The sequence below is a fragment of the Dermochelys coriacea genome, chromosome 1, assembly GCF_009764565.3.
Source record: "Dermochelys coriacea isolate rDerCor1 chromosome 1, rDerCor1.pri.v4, whole genome shotgun sequence".
NCBI classification, from domain to species: domain Eukaryota; kingdom Metazoa; phylum Chordata; order Testudines; family Dermochelyidae; genus Dermochelys; species Dermochelys coriacea.
Genome location: NC_050068.2, coordinates 174,938,384 through 174,956,808, shown reverse-complemented (window position 1 = coordinate 174,956,808; position 18,425 = coordinate 174,938,384). Strand labels below are relative to the sequence as shown.

At 40.7% G+C, this 18,425-nt stretch overlaps 1 protein-coding gene across 1 annotated transcript in view; it reads left to right on the top strand.

Moving 5' to 3' along the window:
• Positions 1 to 12,685, top strand: part of CXADR (CXADR Ig-like cell adhesion molecule) — a 59,310-nt gene extending 46,625 nt beyond the window's left edge. The window contains exon 8 of the mRNA XM_038387765.2: positions 12,006 to 12,685. Coding sequence (XP_038243693.1) covers positions 12,006 to 12,047 — 42 coding nt within the window. The 3' untranslated portion in view covers positions 12,048 to 12,685. The remainder of the gene's footprint in view (positions 1 to 12,005) is intronic.
• Positions 12,686 to 18,425: the final 5,740 nt, after the last annotated feature.

The following is an 18,425-nucleotide window of genomic DNA, read 5'->3' as shown; positions in this document are numbered from 1 at the left end:
CCTTGTCTGCATGAATCTAGTGAGTGCCACCTCTATTTATATCAGTTATGTTGGGATGGAAGACTAGGAGAAATATATTCAGGGCTAAAATGTATAATATTTTATGAATCTCCAGCCAACACTATTAAAGCACAACATTACTGGAGTTCAGTGACAGCAATCACTAGCTGGACCTGAGTGTTCTGTGGAACAGATTAATAAACTAAATCTCAAGGTTGGATATATTCAAACAAAGTAAGAACCTTTTATGCAAATTGTCTTAAGAAATCGGATTGACGGGTAGTGATCGATCTATCAGATCGATTTATTGCGTCTACTGTAGACGCAATAAATCGATCCCCGATCGCTCTGCTGTCGACTCCAGAACTCCACCAGAGTGAGAGGCGGAAGCGGAATCGACAGGGGATTGGTGGCTGTCGATCCCTCGCTGCGAGGAGGCAAAGTAAAGTGATTCTAAGTCGATCTAAGATGTGTCGACTTCAGCTACGCTATTCTCATAGCTGAAGTTGCGTATCTTAGATCGATTCCCCCCCCCAGTGTAGACCAGGCCTAAGACGATGTTTCTATCAGCATAGTAACATCACCTTCCCAAATGACATTGTCTATGGCAACAGAAGCACTGTTCTTTGAGCATAATTATGTCTACAGTGGGGATTTTGCTGGGATAGGTTTGTCAGCCAGAAGTGTGGTTTGTTTGTTTTTTTTCACACCCAGGACGTTATGCTGACAAAACATTGTAGAGTAGAACTGGCCTGACACTTATCCCAGATCTTCATCTCCACTATACAAACTGTTAGTGCCTGAGAAAACGGAACTGGGCCAGAGTCACTAGTTTCATAGTCAAACCTGATGGTAGATAAATATCAGGACCCATTCCAAAGTGTGCACTTGTCAAGATATAATTTTATTTATCTGCTCCCTAATTACTATGGTTTCAATTTACCACCACTCTAGCTCAGGTGGGAATTGAGCGACTTAACCAAGAAATTGTATGAGATGAGGCTAGTAACTAAACTAAATTTTGACTTAAACAAGATGACATCTTTGGGACACAGCTGGTGGTTTGCGGAGCGCTGTCAAGAGCTTATGTTGTGGCTGCCAGCACTATATGTTTTGTGTGAGTAAATAGGATGCCCTTCCCCATCACTTTTAATCCCAAACTGCTGAAAGCAGAAATATTTCGTCCAGAATATAAAATAACCTAGTAATGTGATGCAAAAGCTTGGTTTTAAAATATATTGATGTGTATGCCCTTTATCCATGCACTATGGTTTTCCTTCAATAAAAGTAGAAAGGCGGCAGTCTCAGATGAACCACTGTGAATATAAAACAGCAAGGATGAAATCACCCATTTTAAATTAAAGAAAAAAGGGGGTACTAATGAGCCAAAGCTTCTTTGATTCTTTTCCTTGACCTCATTACACTTCTCCGCATGTTATGCATTGTAAAAATATAATTTAAACACCCCAGGATATGGCCACTTCTGAACTGGTACCCCTGTAGATCTACTGACTATCACAAAGTGTTGCTTTGTCCATCCTCAGTTAAAGGTTGGGAGGGTGGCAACAGTATGTATTAATACACCAGGATGTCTCAAAGCTAGGAAACTGTGATCTTGAATGTATGTTAGTAATGTTTAAAGGTAACCTGCAAAGAGGCAGGGTCATGGAAATTGGACTTGTTTGAGAAGATGGGTACTATAGAAAGCTATTGGATGCTCAGGCAACAGAGGAAAGATATTGAACAGGTATCCTCCAGACAAGCATTCCCAACCATTTAAAACATCTTCTGCAGATGTACCTATAATCTGTAATACGTACTGTTCATGTCTGTAAAGCTTTATAACTTCTATTAACCATTTACAAACAGAACCTTAAGATAAAGTATGACCAATTTTTTTTATAATGTGGGTTGTTTTTATTTTTTTTTTGTATTTTGTTCCTCTGATATTTTAAAAAGCTCTTTTCAGGGAAGAAATTAACTAGTGCTGAACTTCATGCTGGTGGTCTCCTGCACCTATTCAGAGTCCCACTGAATCCACTGGGACTCCACTCAGGCACTAGTGTCTGCCTGCCTGCAAAACAAAGTTATGGGATTGGAGCCTAGCTATACATGGATTGCTCTGAGATCCCTTTAGCAAATTGAATAAATTAGATTTTTCCTCCACTGACTTATTTCAGTTACACCAGTTGTGTTACCTTAACTATAGTATGTATGCAGTGTAGTTGCAGCTGTGTCGGTCCCCGGAGATTAGAGAGACCAGCTGGGTTTGGTAGTATCTTTTATTGGACCAACTTCTGTTGGTGAGAGAGACACACTTTCCAGCACACACAGCTGCTCTTCAGGTCTGGTGTAATGTGTTTGTCGGGCCGAAGATGAGAGTTGTTGACAAAGGTAACTCTTTTTGTCAAGGGGGTCTCAGTATCACAGCCTGACCCCTATAGAACCGGGGGGGGGGGGAAGACAACTCTGCCCAGATGTGAAGAAGAGCTGTGTGCGGCTCGAAAGCTTGTCTCTCACCAACAGAAGTTGGTCCAATAAAAGATCTTCCCTCATCTACCTTGTATCTATAGTATGTATGACATTTTTCAGCCAGAACCATGTTTTTTCAAGCCCAGTATCCTTTTAAATAAAGTATAAATAATATAAATTAGAATGGTCATTAAATACCATGTGAAATGAGTATTTTATAGTATCGGAACATTTTAAATAGTTTGTAAATAGGTTGCAACACTTTTTGCTTCCAACTGAGTTACCTACAGATGTATTCACAGGCAGGTAGAGGAAGTGTTCTGGAGATCATAAACTACCCGCCTTTATTGTACTGGCATGGGATCACAATGCTCTGTCTGTTGACTAGATTGATTTAGTACAATATAACAATTTTCATGATTTTTAAATAACTGTATTAAACTGGACAGTGTTTGACAATAAAACAGTTTATTTCTGTGTAGTCATTCATAGTATAGTATGACAAAAAAAAATACCTCTTAAAATGATTATACTGATTATTTTAAAAATGAATGGTTATCTTATGAATGTCTCAATTATGCATTATTTCTGCACATTCACCAAAACATTACTGTGTGTGCCTATAAACAATAAGACAAAAATGATTGATTAAGCAGAACTTTCAGGACCTGATCTGAAGTCTATGGAAAGAGTCCTTTCTGCCTTCAGTGGGCTTTGGATCAGGCCCTTTACTTGGTACCTTAATAACCTTTATAATTCACAATTCCCTATTACAGTTAAAAACAAAATAAAATAAAAAAATGAGATTAGTCAAAACCAGGTAAAAAGAAGGCATCCTGAAAAATGCTACAATCCGAAATAATCGCTCCTCTTCCCGCCGTCCTACCGCCCTCCCCCCATGTTAAAACATCACAGTGCTTGAAATTGAAACATGCTAATATGAAATATGGTTTGGTAAGAGAATATTGGATGCCTTCTTGTGGCCAACAATTTCTGATTGTCTTAATTTTTTTTTTAACAGTGCTTCACCCATACCCCAGTGACTGAAACATACCACACGTTTGCTTGTGACTTGCTGTGATTTGTTAATTCATAGCAAATCATTTTAAATATTGTTATATGCTCTATGGTAAAGCAAAAAGAATTTAGCTTAACTTTTCGGATTCCAGAAAATTACAACCCTGAAAAACAAAATGAAAATATAGAGTAAAAATTCTATTGTAATTCATGTCAATTGCAAGAGCAGTAAATTGACCTTTCTGCATAAACCCTGGAAGGAAAGCTGAATTATATGAAGGTAATGTAAAGGAAATGTACAGCTTGGTATATAAACTTTCTCTTTTGGTCAGGTTTAACTGTTTTAAGAACTATTTACAGACTTTTTAAACTTAGGAAGCCTTTAGGCAGGTGTGCACCATACCATTACATAAAATATTTGGAAGTATAAATTAAGGAGTTACAATGAAAAAATAGTTCTGAAAAGCACATAAGTTGACTGTGTGGGCGTAAATATAATAAGGATCTTATTAAAGTTAAACCTGAATTTAACTGAAAACTGATTAACTCCAAGAAAGCGGCTCTACGCTTTTATATTGAAGAAATGTACTGCACTAACGCATTGAAATATCAGCTGTCCTCAATGCAGCTGAAGCCATCTAAGGTCCTTGAAATAATGTTTCCTGGTTCACTGCTCTTCCAGGGGAGATGTAAATTCCTAAGACAGATCTTAATGTATCTGATGAAATGGGTGTACTTAGGAAAATGAAAGTACATTTTTTTTGTATTGCGACAGTTGTCTGATCATGCCAGATCTCTCTCTCTGTTTACAGAGACATCAAGGCTGCACATTTTCAATAACAATTTTTTTAAAGATGAGAGGGTGAAGCTGTCGAGTTAGCTGAGAAACTGACAATAGATGCCAATTAGTTAATTCGTAAATCTTAAAGATAGGTATTACTTGGAGTAAATTCATTTCTTTGTGTTTCTTGTATGCTCATCCTTGTGTTGATCAGGACTGAATACATATGTAATATCATGCATCAAAGGATTTTTTTAGCACATTTAAGCTGTGTGCTTTATGAAATATATACATTATATATATATCTATCTATCTGTAAAAGGCAAGGAACTGCTCTTTTTTTAAACTGGCATTTGTCATAAAATCCCCTAGAATTTTTTGCTGCTAAGGTCAAGAATTGGGAAAAAAAAACTCATGCCTTTCCCCCACTTACTTGCTGGCTGAATTTCCATTATTCCCCTGTGTTTGGTTATATCTGGTTAGTGTAGGAGTTTAGTCAGCACTTGGAAAAGGCATAAGGGGTAACTTACTGACAATGAAAATGGGGTCCTTTCAGCGTGCACATGAATTTTGGTCAGACAGCATCCTATATCTTTGTTAAGCCACTTTAATACCTACCTTGCGTTTCAATCTTGCAATTCGGTAGACAAATGGGAGACTGCTGTAACTGCATGGAGCCCTGCTGAAATTAATGAAGCTCTGCATAGGGACAGCAGAGTGCTTGTGTGCAATGGAGTCCATATTCTGAAATCCCACCTCATACTCAATATCTGATCAATATGCTCTTGAGAGACATAACGATACCTCATAAGGTCTGGGTTTTTTCAATTGTTTTTAGTCCCACAAAGCTTCCAAAATGCTTTGATTTAAGCTAGCTGTAAATTTGTTATATAAATATTCATCAGTATGAATGCTGGTTCAGATTTGTAGAGTTATTAAGGTCAGAAGGGACTGTTTAATCTGACCTGTATGTCACAGGGCACTACACTTTACAGAGTTACCTCCGTATTGAGCTCAATACTCGTGTTTGATAAAAGCATAAATTGTGTTTGGCTGAACATATCTTGCAGATATATTCCAGAACACTGATGAAAATGCTGAATAGTATCAGGCTCAGTGCCAAGTCCTGCAAAAACCCCATTAGAAACATCCCCACTTGATGATGATTCCCCATTGATTACTACATTTTGAGATCTGTCATTTTAGTCCATTTAACATGTGCTTTATTGATACTGTATAGTGCCAATTTTTAAATCAATGTCATGCAGTATACTAAGTCAAAGTACTATAGCCTACACAGTTATCTTTGTCAAACAAACTGATAATTTCACTAAAGAAGGTGAAATCATGATTGTTTGACTAACTTCTTTCACAAAACCATGTTGATCAGCATTGATTATACTCCTGTTCTTATCAGTTGAATCGTGTATCAGCTTTTCCATCGTTTTGCCCAGGACTGACGTCAGGCTAACTGGCCTATATATCAGTACAATATTAGCACACTTCTAGTCTTCTGGAATTTCCCTGATATTCCAAGATTTATTAAAAATTAATGCCAGCGGACCAGAGATCTCCTCAGCCAATTCATTTAGGATTCTTTGTGCAAGTTATCCAAGTTGATTCAAAAATGTTTATCCCCACTACACATTGCATAACATTGTCCTTAGTTACTAATGGACTGGAAATGTTCTTTATCATATGCAATACCAGTACATTGTCCTTTCCAAATACAAAACTGAAATATTAATTGAACCACTTCTGCCTTTTCTGCATCACTATTTAACAGTTTTGCCCTTCCATTTAGTAATGGTCCTACCCCATTACTGTGATTTCTTTTGTTCCTAATATACTGTACAAACAAACTCCTCCTTTGAGTGCTATTCCCTACGTGTATTCCACTGAGGATACGAATGTGCCTGAGACCAGAAGATTCTTGCTACTGGAGTCTATTGGTCCATACCTGGACTCTTTCTGACTGACCATCTCCCCAGTTCCTTCTTACTGCCACATGGTCTGGGATGGAGCCCTCCAGTGTTCACAACTGATCCTTGACTCTGTTTTTGTAAGTATTATATAAAAATCTATAAATATTGGCAAACTGTCTACAAAAGTTGATAAAACTTTCTTAGTAAATTAATGCCCCTCACCCCACCTCTGCTCCTTCCCCACTTTCCCAGTCAGCGGTGAGCACCATAGGTGCCCGTTCTGCCTCGGAGAAGCTCATATCTCCACTCAGTGCAGTATCAGCCACTCCTTTTTGTCTCAAACCTGTCAAGCCGGGAAGTTCAGGCTTTGGAAACACTACATGGAGGAGGCTATGAGTCCCCAGTCAGATCCAGGCTAGGCAGACGCTTGTGCAATGGGCTGAGGAGTCAAGGAGCACACTGGCCAGCACTGTTTCCCCAAGGAAATAAAGTCCCCTGTGGAAGATTTGCCCTTCGAGGGAAACAACTTATCAATCTCTTGACTGAACAAGGCATTGCACTCATTAAAATACCAAAGGGCAACCCTCGGTTCCTTGGGGATATATACCTCAGCTGCCAAGAGGAAGTACACAAGGCAACCTTTCTTTCACCAGAGAGCTTATTGAACTGCTGCGAAAGTGTCAGAGGACACAACAAAATAAACATAATGCTCCTTCTACCTCCTCTTTCCAGGGGCAACACCTTCCAAGAAGTCCTTTTGATAGGATCTGTGAGCATCACTAACCTACCCAGATGCCAGGTCCTCCCTACTCCAAGATCTGATTTGGTGGCTGTCTAGCCCAGTTTTCTCATATATGGTGGATGATTACAGACAAATAGATTCCTGATACTATCCACTTTGGTTGTACCATAGAGTTCCCCTCTTCCTTTCCAAAACCCCCTTTCTCATTCCTTTCCAAGGATTGCTCTCATGAAAGGATACTCTTACAGGAAATAGACTCCCTACTTCTACAGGGACCCATAGAACCTGTACCCTAATGCTGAGGTGGAAAAGGATTTTATTCCAAATATTTTTCGATTCTCTAAGAAGAAAGGAGGATGGAGATGGCACTTCAATATCTGTATCCTAAAATTAAGATTCAGGATGGTCATCCTGGTATTTGATGATCCCATCCCTAAACAGACAGAAATGGTAAATGGATCTTGACCTGAAGGATGACTCCAGCTGTACTCTCTACAAGCTTGGCTTTGATCAGTATATGTATCGGACACAATATAGAAAAAATAGTTCTGCTCTCTCCTACGGTCTCTAGCTTAGGGGACAGGACAGGGAACATGTGTGTAAGAGTCCCCATTTGCTGCACCTCCTTAGATGATGTTAATTATAGATGTCTCCCTTGTAGGGTAGGGCATTCATCTGGCCAAACATAGCTTGGGGAACATGGACTCCTCAAGAGTCCAGGGTACAAGTGGATCTCCTGGAACTCAGAGCAGTCCAAGAAGCCAGCAAAAGATTCTTACTATTCATTCACTTGCGACTTATTCAGCTGATGTCATACAATGTGACAACTGTGTTCTACATCAACAAGCAGTGGGAGCAAAATCAACCCTTTGCATAGAGGCAGTCCACCTATGGAACTGGTATCTTTGTCATCACATTACCCTGTCAAGTGTTCACCTGGCAATACAGAGAACAAAATCCTTTAGGAGATCACCTAGACGGTTTTGTAGTCCTAGTGGAACACATGAAAGGCCAAGCAGTATCTTCACAAGGACTATCAAAGTTGATCTCTGGCCGTATCTGATCTGTTACCAGTTACTGGATGCTGCTCCTCCTTACAGAGTGAAGGCCCATTCCACCAGAGCAAAGGCTCTTTCAGTAGCTTCGCTTTGGGAAGTGCTACACCTTGACATGAATAAAGCAGTCATTTGGAGTTCTGTTCATACTTTCACACAACACTCTGCCTTAGTGAAAGCCTTCTCAGCTGATGCATCCTTTGGGTCAGTGGTCATCACACCCTCCTCCATCCTGAGTAGTGCTTGTCAGTCACCCACAGTGGAATACACATAGAGACCAGCACTTGAAGATGAAAAAGAGGTTACCTGCCTTCCGTAACCAGAATTCTTTCTGATGTATGCTCTCTATCTGTACTTTACTACACAGTATCTTTCCCCTGTGCTTCACACCATCGCTGTTTCGTGGTGACAGAAGCAACTGGAGAGGCAGTTGGTCTGCACCACTCCATTTACCATTGGATCAGAGTGGAAGGAGATAGAGAGCATAGGAGTGGACCAACAGATGCTACTCTTCCAGTTTCAGGTGCATTAGGAGGGCATGCATACCTACAATAGAATACAGATAAGGACCTCGCACCTCAAAGAACTCTGGTTATGGAAAGTAGGTAAACTTTCTTTATTATCCTTGGCCTTGACAGCTATGGCTTTTTCCCTGATGTCTTTTAGCTTCCCTTATGAAGTGTAGAAAATTGATAACTTTTAATTAATATGGATTTCTATTTCCCCTTTTTATTTCTAGTTGCCGCTGTCTCTTCTGCCACTGAACCAAGATGGGCCCTTAGCCAAAGTTGTTTTCTTTATTGATTGTGGCCATCTAATAAACTCTTCCCAAAGAATTCCCAATTTTAATTTACACTTTTCTGGGTTTTTTTCTGAATAAATTTAATTCATAATTTTTCTCATCTTCAGGAAATTAGCCTTTTTGAAGTGCCAAGTATATAAAGATATATATTACTGATTGGGACTGTTCCTTGTTTGTCCACATTAAATGTAATCAGGTCATTATTGCTTGTCTCTGGGCAACCAATAACTTAGAGATCAGTGATTAATTCATCTTTATCTATCATTATAGGTCCAAAATAGCATTACCTTCTGTTAGTTGCAGAACTGTTTGTATTAGAAAATTATTTATAATTTTTAGAAACTCTGATGATTTACTACTGGCTGCATGAGACCACTTGTGTTTCCTGAATTGAAGTCCCATGTTAGTTGTTAATTTTGTTGCCTTGGGAATGAAGAGACATTTCTTTTATTATCCTTTGTTTGCTAAAGAAATTTACCTGCAGAGGAAGGATAAACTGAGGGAAATAAAGCCTGAGTTCAGGATTGACAGTACTTTGGACAGGTTAATATGAACTGGAAAAATTGGGTTGTACCCAGTGAAAATCCAGATTTGACTAACAGATCATTGCTCCTCCAAATGTCTGAGAAGATATGTGATTGTTTTGTTTTTATTTTATTTTTTGGATGTCAGATAAATACATCTTCTGGTGAAAGCTGCCCCTTTGGGGCAAGTATCATCTGTATGGGAAGCATGGGTGGGAACAAAGGGCCTAATTTAGACTGGTAAAAATAAGTGTCATTCTTCTTCAGTCAATGGAGTTTGCACTTGTTAACATCAGAGCTGAATTTAGCTCAATACTTTTTCCAGCCCAGCCTTTTCATCATGAATATTCTGACAATTACAATGTGCTACATAACAGAGGTTTTCCAAAATTGGGGGGATATCTTGTTAACTTGCCCTAGATTTGCTCATATAAGGTGTGGGGACAGAGCATTCCTGACAGGCCCTCAACTCTGGAATCTATGTCCCTACCCCGTTGTTTGACAGAAGCAAAGTTTGATCTTGTGGTGGTAGTCGTCTTTGTGGCACAGGAGAAGGAAGATTATTTTTTGTTGGGAAGTGTTCTTTCATTATCTTATTTTATTACTTATTTGAACTATGGTAGCACTTAGAGGCCTCAAGTAGGAGTAGAGTCTCATTGTGCTAGGTGTATAAAAAGAGTAAAAAGATGGTCCCTGCCCCAAAAAGTTTACAATCTATTTAAAAGAAAATGAAAAAAAATGGGTGTAACAATCATGTTTTTGCATTTATTTTTGTATTGTTTTTGTTCCTGTGGGTCACAGGTATGGGGATGCACATGCTACATGGAGTAATACATAGATCAATATGTTTGAGCAGGGACAGTCTTTTTGTTCTCCGTACAGTGGGGATACAAATAAATACTACTACTACAATAAAAGAAGCACATATGATGCTAATCTTCCAAAATGATTGGGGGGGGGGAGGGAAAAGGGATGAAACAAATGATCCTGACTATTACTGCTTTATGGTGCCACTAAATTAAATTTAACCCGTACTAAATTAAAGGGATAAATAATAAAGACAAAAATCTAGATGGACAAGCATTAACCTGAAAGGGTTTATGAAGAATGACAGATCAAGCTAGATTTTTTGCAGCTAGATTTACAAAACTAGTAGGCAAATGGTCTAAAGTAAATGCGGTTATCAATAATCACTTTTACAGGGATTGAGTAGCTGGAGTATTTTACACAAAGGCTAATGCTAATCAGCAGTGTGTCAAGTTATAAGGAAGTGTCTATAGGAAGTGACAGCATGCAGTGTTACAAGAGTTCCAGTCTGAGTCAACATCTTAATTAATGATCTGGAAGAGGAAATAAATAGTGTGCTAATTACATTCATAAATACTGTGGAATTGAGGTATGTTATGAACAGTAGTGAAGAATGAGAAATAATACAAAGGCACATAATAAGTTTGGAAATAGGGTTAGACAATAACAAAATGAAATGCTTCCTGGACAGTTGTAAGCTTCCATGATATACTAATTAGGAAAAGAGATTTTCTGTATATTATTGGAAATGAGTTGTGCTGAAATACAGCAAGGGGCGATAGCAGACAGCATGTAAAATGTATATGATCTTTCAACTCAATGTGGTGGCCAAAAAAAGGAAATGTAATTTTGAGTTGTGTCCTTGAACAGCAATTTGTGCATCATTTCACAAAGAAGGTTATAGTTATAGTTATAGTTATAGTTCCTCTTTATACATCGTTAGGGAGATGAGTACTGGAATATTCTATTTAGTTTTGGGTACCTCAGTACCAGAAAGATAAGGTACTCGGAAGGCAGGTGGGGGAAGGATCAAGGGACTGGAAGGGCTGATTTACAAAGAAACATTAAGAATGCAAAATAAATATGTCTAAATAGCCAGTTGCATTGGGAAGGGACTTGATAACTAAGTACTTAAAAGTTGTAAACACAAGAGGAAAAATAATTGTAGGGTGGAAAAAACTGGTAACTAGGAGTGATGGGATGAAATTAAGGAAAGGACAAGTTAAGTTGAATTTCACAAAAAATATCTTCATAATAGTGATGGTGGGAGACACCTTGCTTGCGATTTTAAACTAGACCAGATAAATACTTTAAAAATATGCTGTAGATAACTTTACGCCAGCTGATGGATGAACTAAGGAGTCTGATCTTATAGGCATAGAAAGCACTGGCAAAATTCTGTTGACTTCAGTGGGAGCAGGTTCTAGATCAGAGGTGCACAAACAATGGCCTGCAGGCCGGATCCAGCCCGCCAGCTATTTTAATCCAGCCCTTGAGCTTCTGCTGGGGAGTGAGGTCTGGGGCTTGCTCCACTCCGGCCCTCTAGCTGGGGAACATGGCCGTTCTCCGTCTCCTTTGCGTAGGGGCAGCCAGAGGCCTCTGCTCTGCACACTGCCCCCAACCCAAACACTGCCCCTACAGCTCCCGTTGGCTGGGAGCTGCAGGGGCAGTGCCTGTGACAGCTCATTTCTATTCTAACATATTAATATTGGGACTTACTTGCCACTATATTACCCTGATTTAATGTAGGAGTAACTCCAATGATTTCAGTTCTAATAATCTGCATGAACCTAATGGTGTTTATCTTAACTACAAATTTACTTAAGTTATGATCAAATATCAGCACCTCATATAGATTAATGGTATTCTCTTTTTTATAGTATGACCTCGCATACAAGATTCATGATATAACAGTGGTATAAACATGAAGAAACAGGCTGTACTTTCCCCATGAATTTCAACTATGGAAAAACTGAAGTATATTATGAAATGAAGTACTGTTTGTTTCATCTTTACCTATTTTCACTTTAGAGTCAAGATTACAAACTAGACTCTGTTCAGTTTTACAGGTAGCATTTTCTTTTAATCTCACCTACCTATGTTGCAAAGTTTACAATGTTATTGTTAAAGGATTTTTCTCCACTAGTTCTAGGTTTTAAAGAATTAAAAAATAAAAAAACCCTTTTCATAATATGAAGATAGCAATGCCTCTGGGTACATGTAAAACCTCATGATGATGTTGACAGAAATCAGCTCAGGTGGCAAAAAAATGTAGCATATTATGCAATTTTGGTGTTTAATTGCTTTGTGATTGGACTGAAATAATTTCATGTGATTTTTAAGTTTTCAGTTAGACTGAATTTTGTTTACAACTAGTTAATTATTTCTTTGATAGGAAGGTGTCTTGAATACTGTATGTTTAAATGTTGTGATAATATTGTCTTTTAATACTGTTAAAAATGATTTCTATAAACATTTCTTTAAAAACACTTTGCTATATTGTATTCCTAGACTGTAAATCTTGTAACATATATTTAATAAAACATTACATTATAAAGTATATAGTACATATATCAAAATCTGGTAAAATATATGCTGCAATAAGTGATGTCAGTTTATGACCCTATCTTTGCTTTTCATCATTTTAATATAGAAAAGAGGGACAAAGAATATGTAAATAATAATGGAATTGTTTAAACAAAGAAATGAACATACATTATCTTAGATTCTCCTGTGTGTTAAGATGGCTTTGTACAATTCTGATAGTGCAAAGTGGCCATAAATCTGGTGCAGATGGCTACGGGACAATCACCCCAGCACAGGCAGATCTTCTTGTGGCAGATAGCAAATATACCCACTATGTAGCTGGCATGAAGACTGTGGTCTGGAGAAAGAAGGCATGGTGGGATGGAGGGTTCCAGTGCCCCAGTAATCCCCAAACATTGGAGTGGCTCCTTGTTACCATACATAATCTGCATAAATTAAAGCAGCCTGAAGGATGAGACCAGGCATCGGCAACACTTGGCATGCAGCCCACCAGGGTAAGCCCCCCGGCGGGCCAGGCTGGTTTGTTTACCTGCCGCTTCCACAGGTTAGGCCAATCGCGGCTCTCACTGGCCGTGGTTCGCTGCTCCAGGCCAATGGGGGCTGCAGGAAGCAGCGTGGGTCGAGGGATGTGCTGGCCGCCGCTTCCCGCAGCCCCCATTGGCCTGCAGCGGTGAACCACCGCCAGTGGGAGCTACGATTGGCGAAACCTGCGGATGCAGCAGGTAGACAAACCGGCCTGCCTGCCAGGGTGCTTACCCTGGTGGGCCGCATGCCAAACGTTGCCGATCCCTGGACTAGGCTGACATGCAGTGGCCTACTGTTAAAGGAGCACAATTGTCTTAAAGCCATTTTGTGCACACACAGAGAGACTCCTGAGGTACACTGTGTGCTCATCAGTGACTGCTGAAGATCTCATTTGATTGTTGGGTTAGTGAATCAGTGTGAGGTAATGTGTTTGTATTATTTAAGGCTTAATGCAGTGATTTCTACCATGCTCTCTCTCTCTCTGAAGGAACCCATGTAATTTGATAATACAGGCTGTTATTCCTTCCCTGATGATGGTAACCACTGAAAGTCAAGAGTGCTAGTTGTTAAATTTGTACTATTCTGATTTTGTTTGTGCTAGAAGGATTACACGCCAAAATAGACCGAAACATAAAATCTGACACTTGAGAGAGATGTATATATTTGCTTTAAACAATGAGCATGAAAAACTAACCAATATTCCATAATTAGCTTTTTAAAGTAAACATACACACACAATCCAGTGATATAGCCCCTGTACTCGCAGTAAATGGTAACTGGCTGCTCACAGAGAAAGGCAAGATTCTCTCTTGCTGGGCAGAGCACTGATAGTCTCCTGAACTGTCAATCCACTATGTCCAATGAAGCCATTGACTCACTCCCACTGTGTTCTGTCCTGGAGGAGCTGTCATTGTACCCTTCTTTAGGCGAGGTTACTACGACCAACAAACAGCTGTACCGGGGCAAGCCTCCAGACTCCCAGAGCATGCCATCTGAAGTATACAACTGTGGAGGTGCCCACCTGGTCAGGAAACTCATCAGCCTTTCAAGACTATATGGGGACAGGGTACCATGCCCCAGGAATATAAGGCTGCTTTCATAGTCCATCTGTACAAAAGGAAGAGAAGCCTATTGAGCTGTAACAACCATCGCGGAATCTCACTGCTGTCCATATCTGGGAAAATCCTTGCCCGGGTTGTCCTCAACAGGCTCATCTCTCTTAGTGGACCTGGTGTATCCAGAGCCACTGAGTGGCTTTCATGCTGGCTGCAGCATCATGGACACAATTTTTGCAGCCTGACAAATACAAGAGATGACTCCAGAATAAGGACCTGTATGCGGTGTTTGTTACCCTGACCAAGGCTTTTGACACGGTGAATTGCGAGCGCCTGTGGAAACTCCTTCATTAATTTGTCTTCCCAGAGAAGAGGATTGTTGTCATCCATTCATTTCATGATGGCCAGGGTGATGGAGTGTGGTGACTCATCAGAAGGCTTCCCTATCACCAGCAGCACCAAACAAGCATGTGTAATGGCTCCAGCCCTCTTTGCCACTGTCTTTTTCAGCCATGCTCTTGTTCACATTCCAGGACTTTGGCATAGAGGTACACATCTGGTTTAGATTGGATGGTGGTCCATTATCTACAGCAACTCGGGGCCTGCACCAAGGTAATCAAATAGTTTTTAAGAGAGCTCCTGTTGATGACTGTGCCATCATTGCACACATACTTGACGACATTCAGTTGTCATGTATCGCTCTGCCTAGGCCTTAAAATGCTTTGGTTTCACAGTCAGCCTGAACAAGACAGAGGTCATGTACCAGACAGCACCATATCATGAGCATCACAAGTACCATGAATCCATTATCACAACTGACAACTCACCCCTCAACTCTATCAGAAATTCTGCTATCCGAGTAGCACATTTTTCCAGTAACACCATGTTGGAAGATGAGATTATTCAGCATCTGGCAAAGGCCAGCATGGCATTTGGCAGGCTCATCTTCAGGCTTTGGAGGGAGCGTGGAGTTTGCCTCAGAACCAAGATAAAAATCTACCATGCTGTTTTTCTCACCTCACTCCTCTATGGCTGTGAGACATGGATGCTATACCAACAGCACTTCAAACACTTGGAGAGCTTCCACTTTCACTGCCTAAGATCCATCTGCGACATCAAGTAGTAGAACAGGATCCCCAACACTGAAGTCCTTCAGAAGTGCCAAGTCCTTGGAATCGAGAGCATGCTCAGGGCTCAACTTTGCTAGGTCAGACACATGCTCCCTACTGAGGTTTTCCGTATACTGAAAGTGGTGCTCTACAGCCAACTGTGCACAGGAACTCACTGTAAGGGTCAAACCATGCTCAGATAAAGACATTTTGAAGGCCAACATCAAATCATTCAAGATAGGCATTAAAACCTGGGAACTCATTGCTCTGGACCGATTCAGATAGAGAGGCCTGTACCATGAGGCGGTGTCTACTTTGGAGGTGTGGTGTGTAGGTCGCAGCAGGACAAGAGATGATGTCAGAAGGCCAAGGTCTCAAACCCTCCCCTCAACAATGACTATTCTTGCTAGACATGCAATCGCATTTGCAATTCACAATTGGATTTGCTTCCCATGTGAGAAGCCATAAAAACAAATACACGGAGAATTCAAGTTAACACCAGCTGAACACTGATCTGCAGAGTGAGTGTGTATATGTGTGTGTGTAAGAAAGAGCAAGTGAAAGTTTGGATATTCAAATGAGCCTAAGATAATTAAGCACTCAAATCTCATTCATTTGCAATATTTCTATCACAGGAAAATCATTTATTTGCCTCATCAAAGCCTTTGAGAAACAATACCATATTTTATACCAAAATGTTCAGATTCTGCATTCTTTCCCTTTCCTATAGTTAAAACCTATAAGGAAGAGTGGGGTTGGATTCAAGTTGTTAACCCGAGTTAAAAGCAGAGTTGCTGTGTCTTCACTGCTTTTTTAACTTGAGTAGCTACCTTGCATTAGCTAAACCAAGTTAAGAACCTTTTTTTTCTTTATTTTGGTAGCGAAGACATACCCATAAGGGCTTGTCTTGATTGCAAAGTTCTCAGGCTCTTACTCGGGTGTTGCCCCAACACAGCACTTGTCCACACACAAACCTCATACCCAAATGTAGTGGTGCTTCAGACCCAAGCTAGCTGGCCCATCCTGGGTATAGATTCAAACCTGAGTGCTGCTTACACTCAGGCTAGTAACTTTTACACTTTTCAGTGAGGATGCAGGGTGAATGTCAGTTTTCCAGTGCCTTCCCCCAATTCTCCCCATGTGCTCATGAGGACAGATGTGGTCTCTGACAATTCACTGGGATAGAATCATAAAGCAGCTCAGTTACTGAGCATTAAGAACCATGGGATATGGCCCCCAAAAGTCCTAGCTTCTCACTGAGCACAGCACCAGTGGGGACCCAGTAACTTGAGTGTGGCTGTTCTCACCTGGACTAGGCTAAATTGGGTGCTCAGACCTGGGTGCTGAACTTGACAATTAACTCTCTAGGGAAGACGTATCTAAAGTAAGTTTAGGAAACTCTTTAGTCCTAAGAGTTTTTGAGATGGGAATGTGATAATGCTTACAATGGAAAGAGTTCTTATTTCTAGTTGGCGGAGGAAATGGTCTGACCAGAACAGATGATTTAGGTGTTGGTTATATTGATATCCTGTCTGAAGATCTAGGCAGCTGTGAGTGTTGATCCAGAGAGTATGAGAAGAAAGTTCAGGGGTACCATGTCAGAAGCACCATCTGTGTAGATGTTGAAGTCTCCCAAGATGATGAGGTTTGTAAATGTAAGAAGGCTTTGTTGAGCAGAAACTTTTATAGATTAGCAAAATGCCCAAGAAAAACGTACTGATGAGTTACACCAGGAGCTGAGTGCTAAATAAAGACACTCAATTCACGTGTGGCCTGACTGCTTTTACACCAGTGTAAATCAGGCATAATTCTATGTAAGGTATTTATATGGCTCCTATTACTATAATATCTGAGCACCTCGCAATCCTTTACATTTTTATCCTCATAACACCCTTATGTGGTACAGAAGTTCATTATTCCATTGTACAGCTGAGACACAGACTAAGTAATTTGCGGTCCTGTTTTTCAGCATCATTGTGATCCACCAAAACCTGCTCGGCTGCCCCCTAACCCTGTGGGCACCTACAGTCACTCTGCTCCTAAGTTTTCCTAAATATTTTCTTAGGTGCCTATATTTCTGCCACTGCGCACGTGCACTGCTGCCTCACTCTAGGCACCCGGGTGCCCATCTCCTGCCTAAGCCCTAGTCCTATTCATGAACCAGGGAAATACAGGTGTTCAGGTTCCTAAGTTGCATGCGGGGTCTGATCTATCTGGCATGCTCAGAGGCCACCTAACCACAAAACACAGGGATGGGGAGTGGGTGGAAAAGAGGAGGACCTCCCTTACTCACCCAGGCTGTGGGAAACTCATTGTTCAAGTCCCTTCTCCTCATCAGGCGGGGGTGGGAGGGATTTGAACAGGGATGTGCAACCACTTGGGTGAGTGCCCTAACCAGTAGGCCTTGGGATATTTCAATGTCATTCTCCCTCAATCTCTCTTACTGAGGTTGTTCCATTTTAATTAAATATTAATTGGGCCATAAAGTGTTAGAATTACTCTCTGGCCAAAGGGTTAGGGTACTGACCTGACGGGGCAGATACCTGTTTGAATCCCTGCTTGTCAGGCAGATGGGAGATTTGAGCCAGAGGTCTCCCCCATGCCAGGTGAGTATCCTAACTAGTAGGCTAAAGGGATAGCCTCCATTCTCTCCCCCCCCCCCCCAACCCCCAGTGTTTTGTGGAGTTAGGCAGACCTCTGAGTATGCTTACTGGATTGGGCCCCACACACAACTTAGGCAGCCAACCTCCTATCTTCCCACCATTTCGTAAATCGCAAACAAATAAGCACCTCTCTGCAGCCTGGGTTTAGGCACCATACGCAGAGCAAGGCACAGGGCTTAGGATATACCGTTCCGGTCAGCATCTCCATTGACTATCTTAGGCTGCTTCCTGCTTAGTGTGTAAACTTTATGTATTGCATTGTAAGGTGCCTATCTCTCCCCAGCTGTGGTCTAGCAGCCTAGGCTCCTAACTCAAACGTGTGTGTTGTAGTGCTGTACCTATAATTTTTCTAGCTGCCATGATGCTAAGTATCGTATCTCCTAAGTCTCTCTTGAGTATCT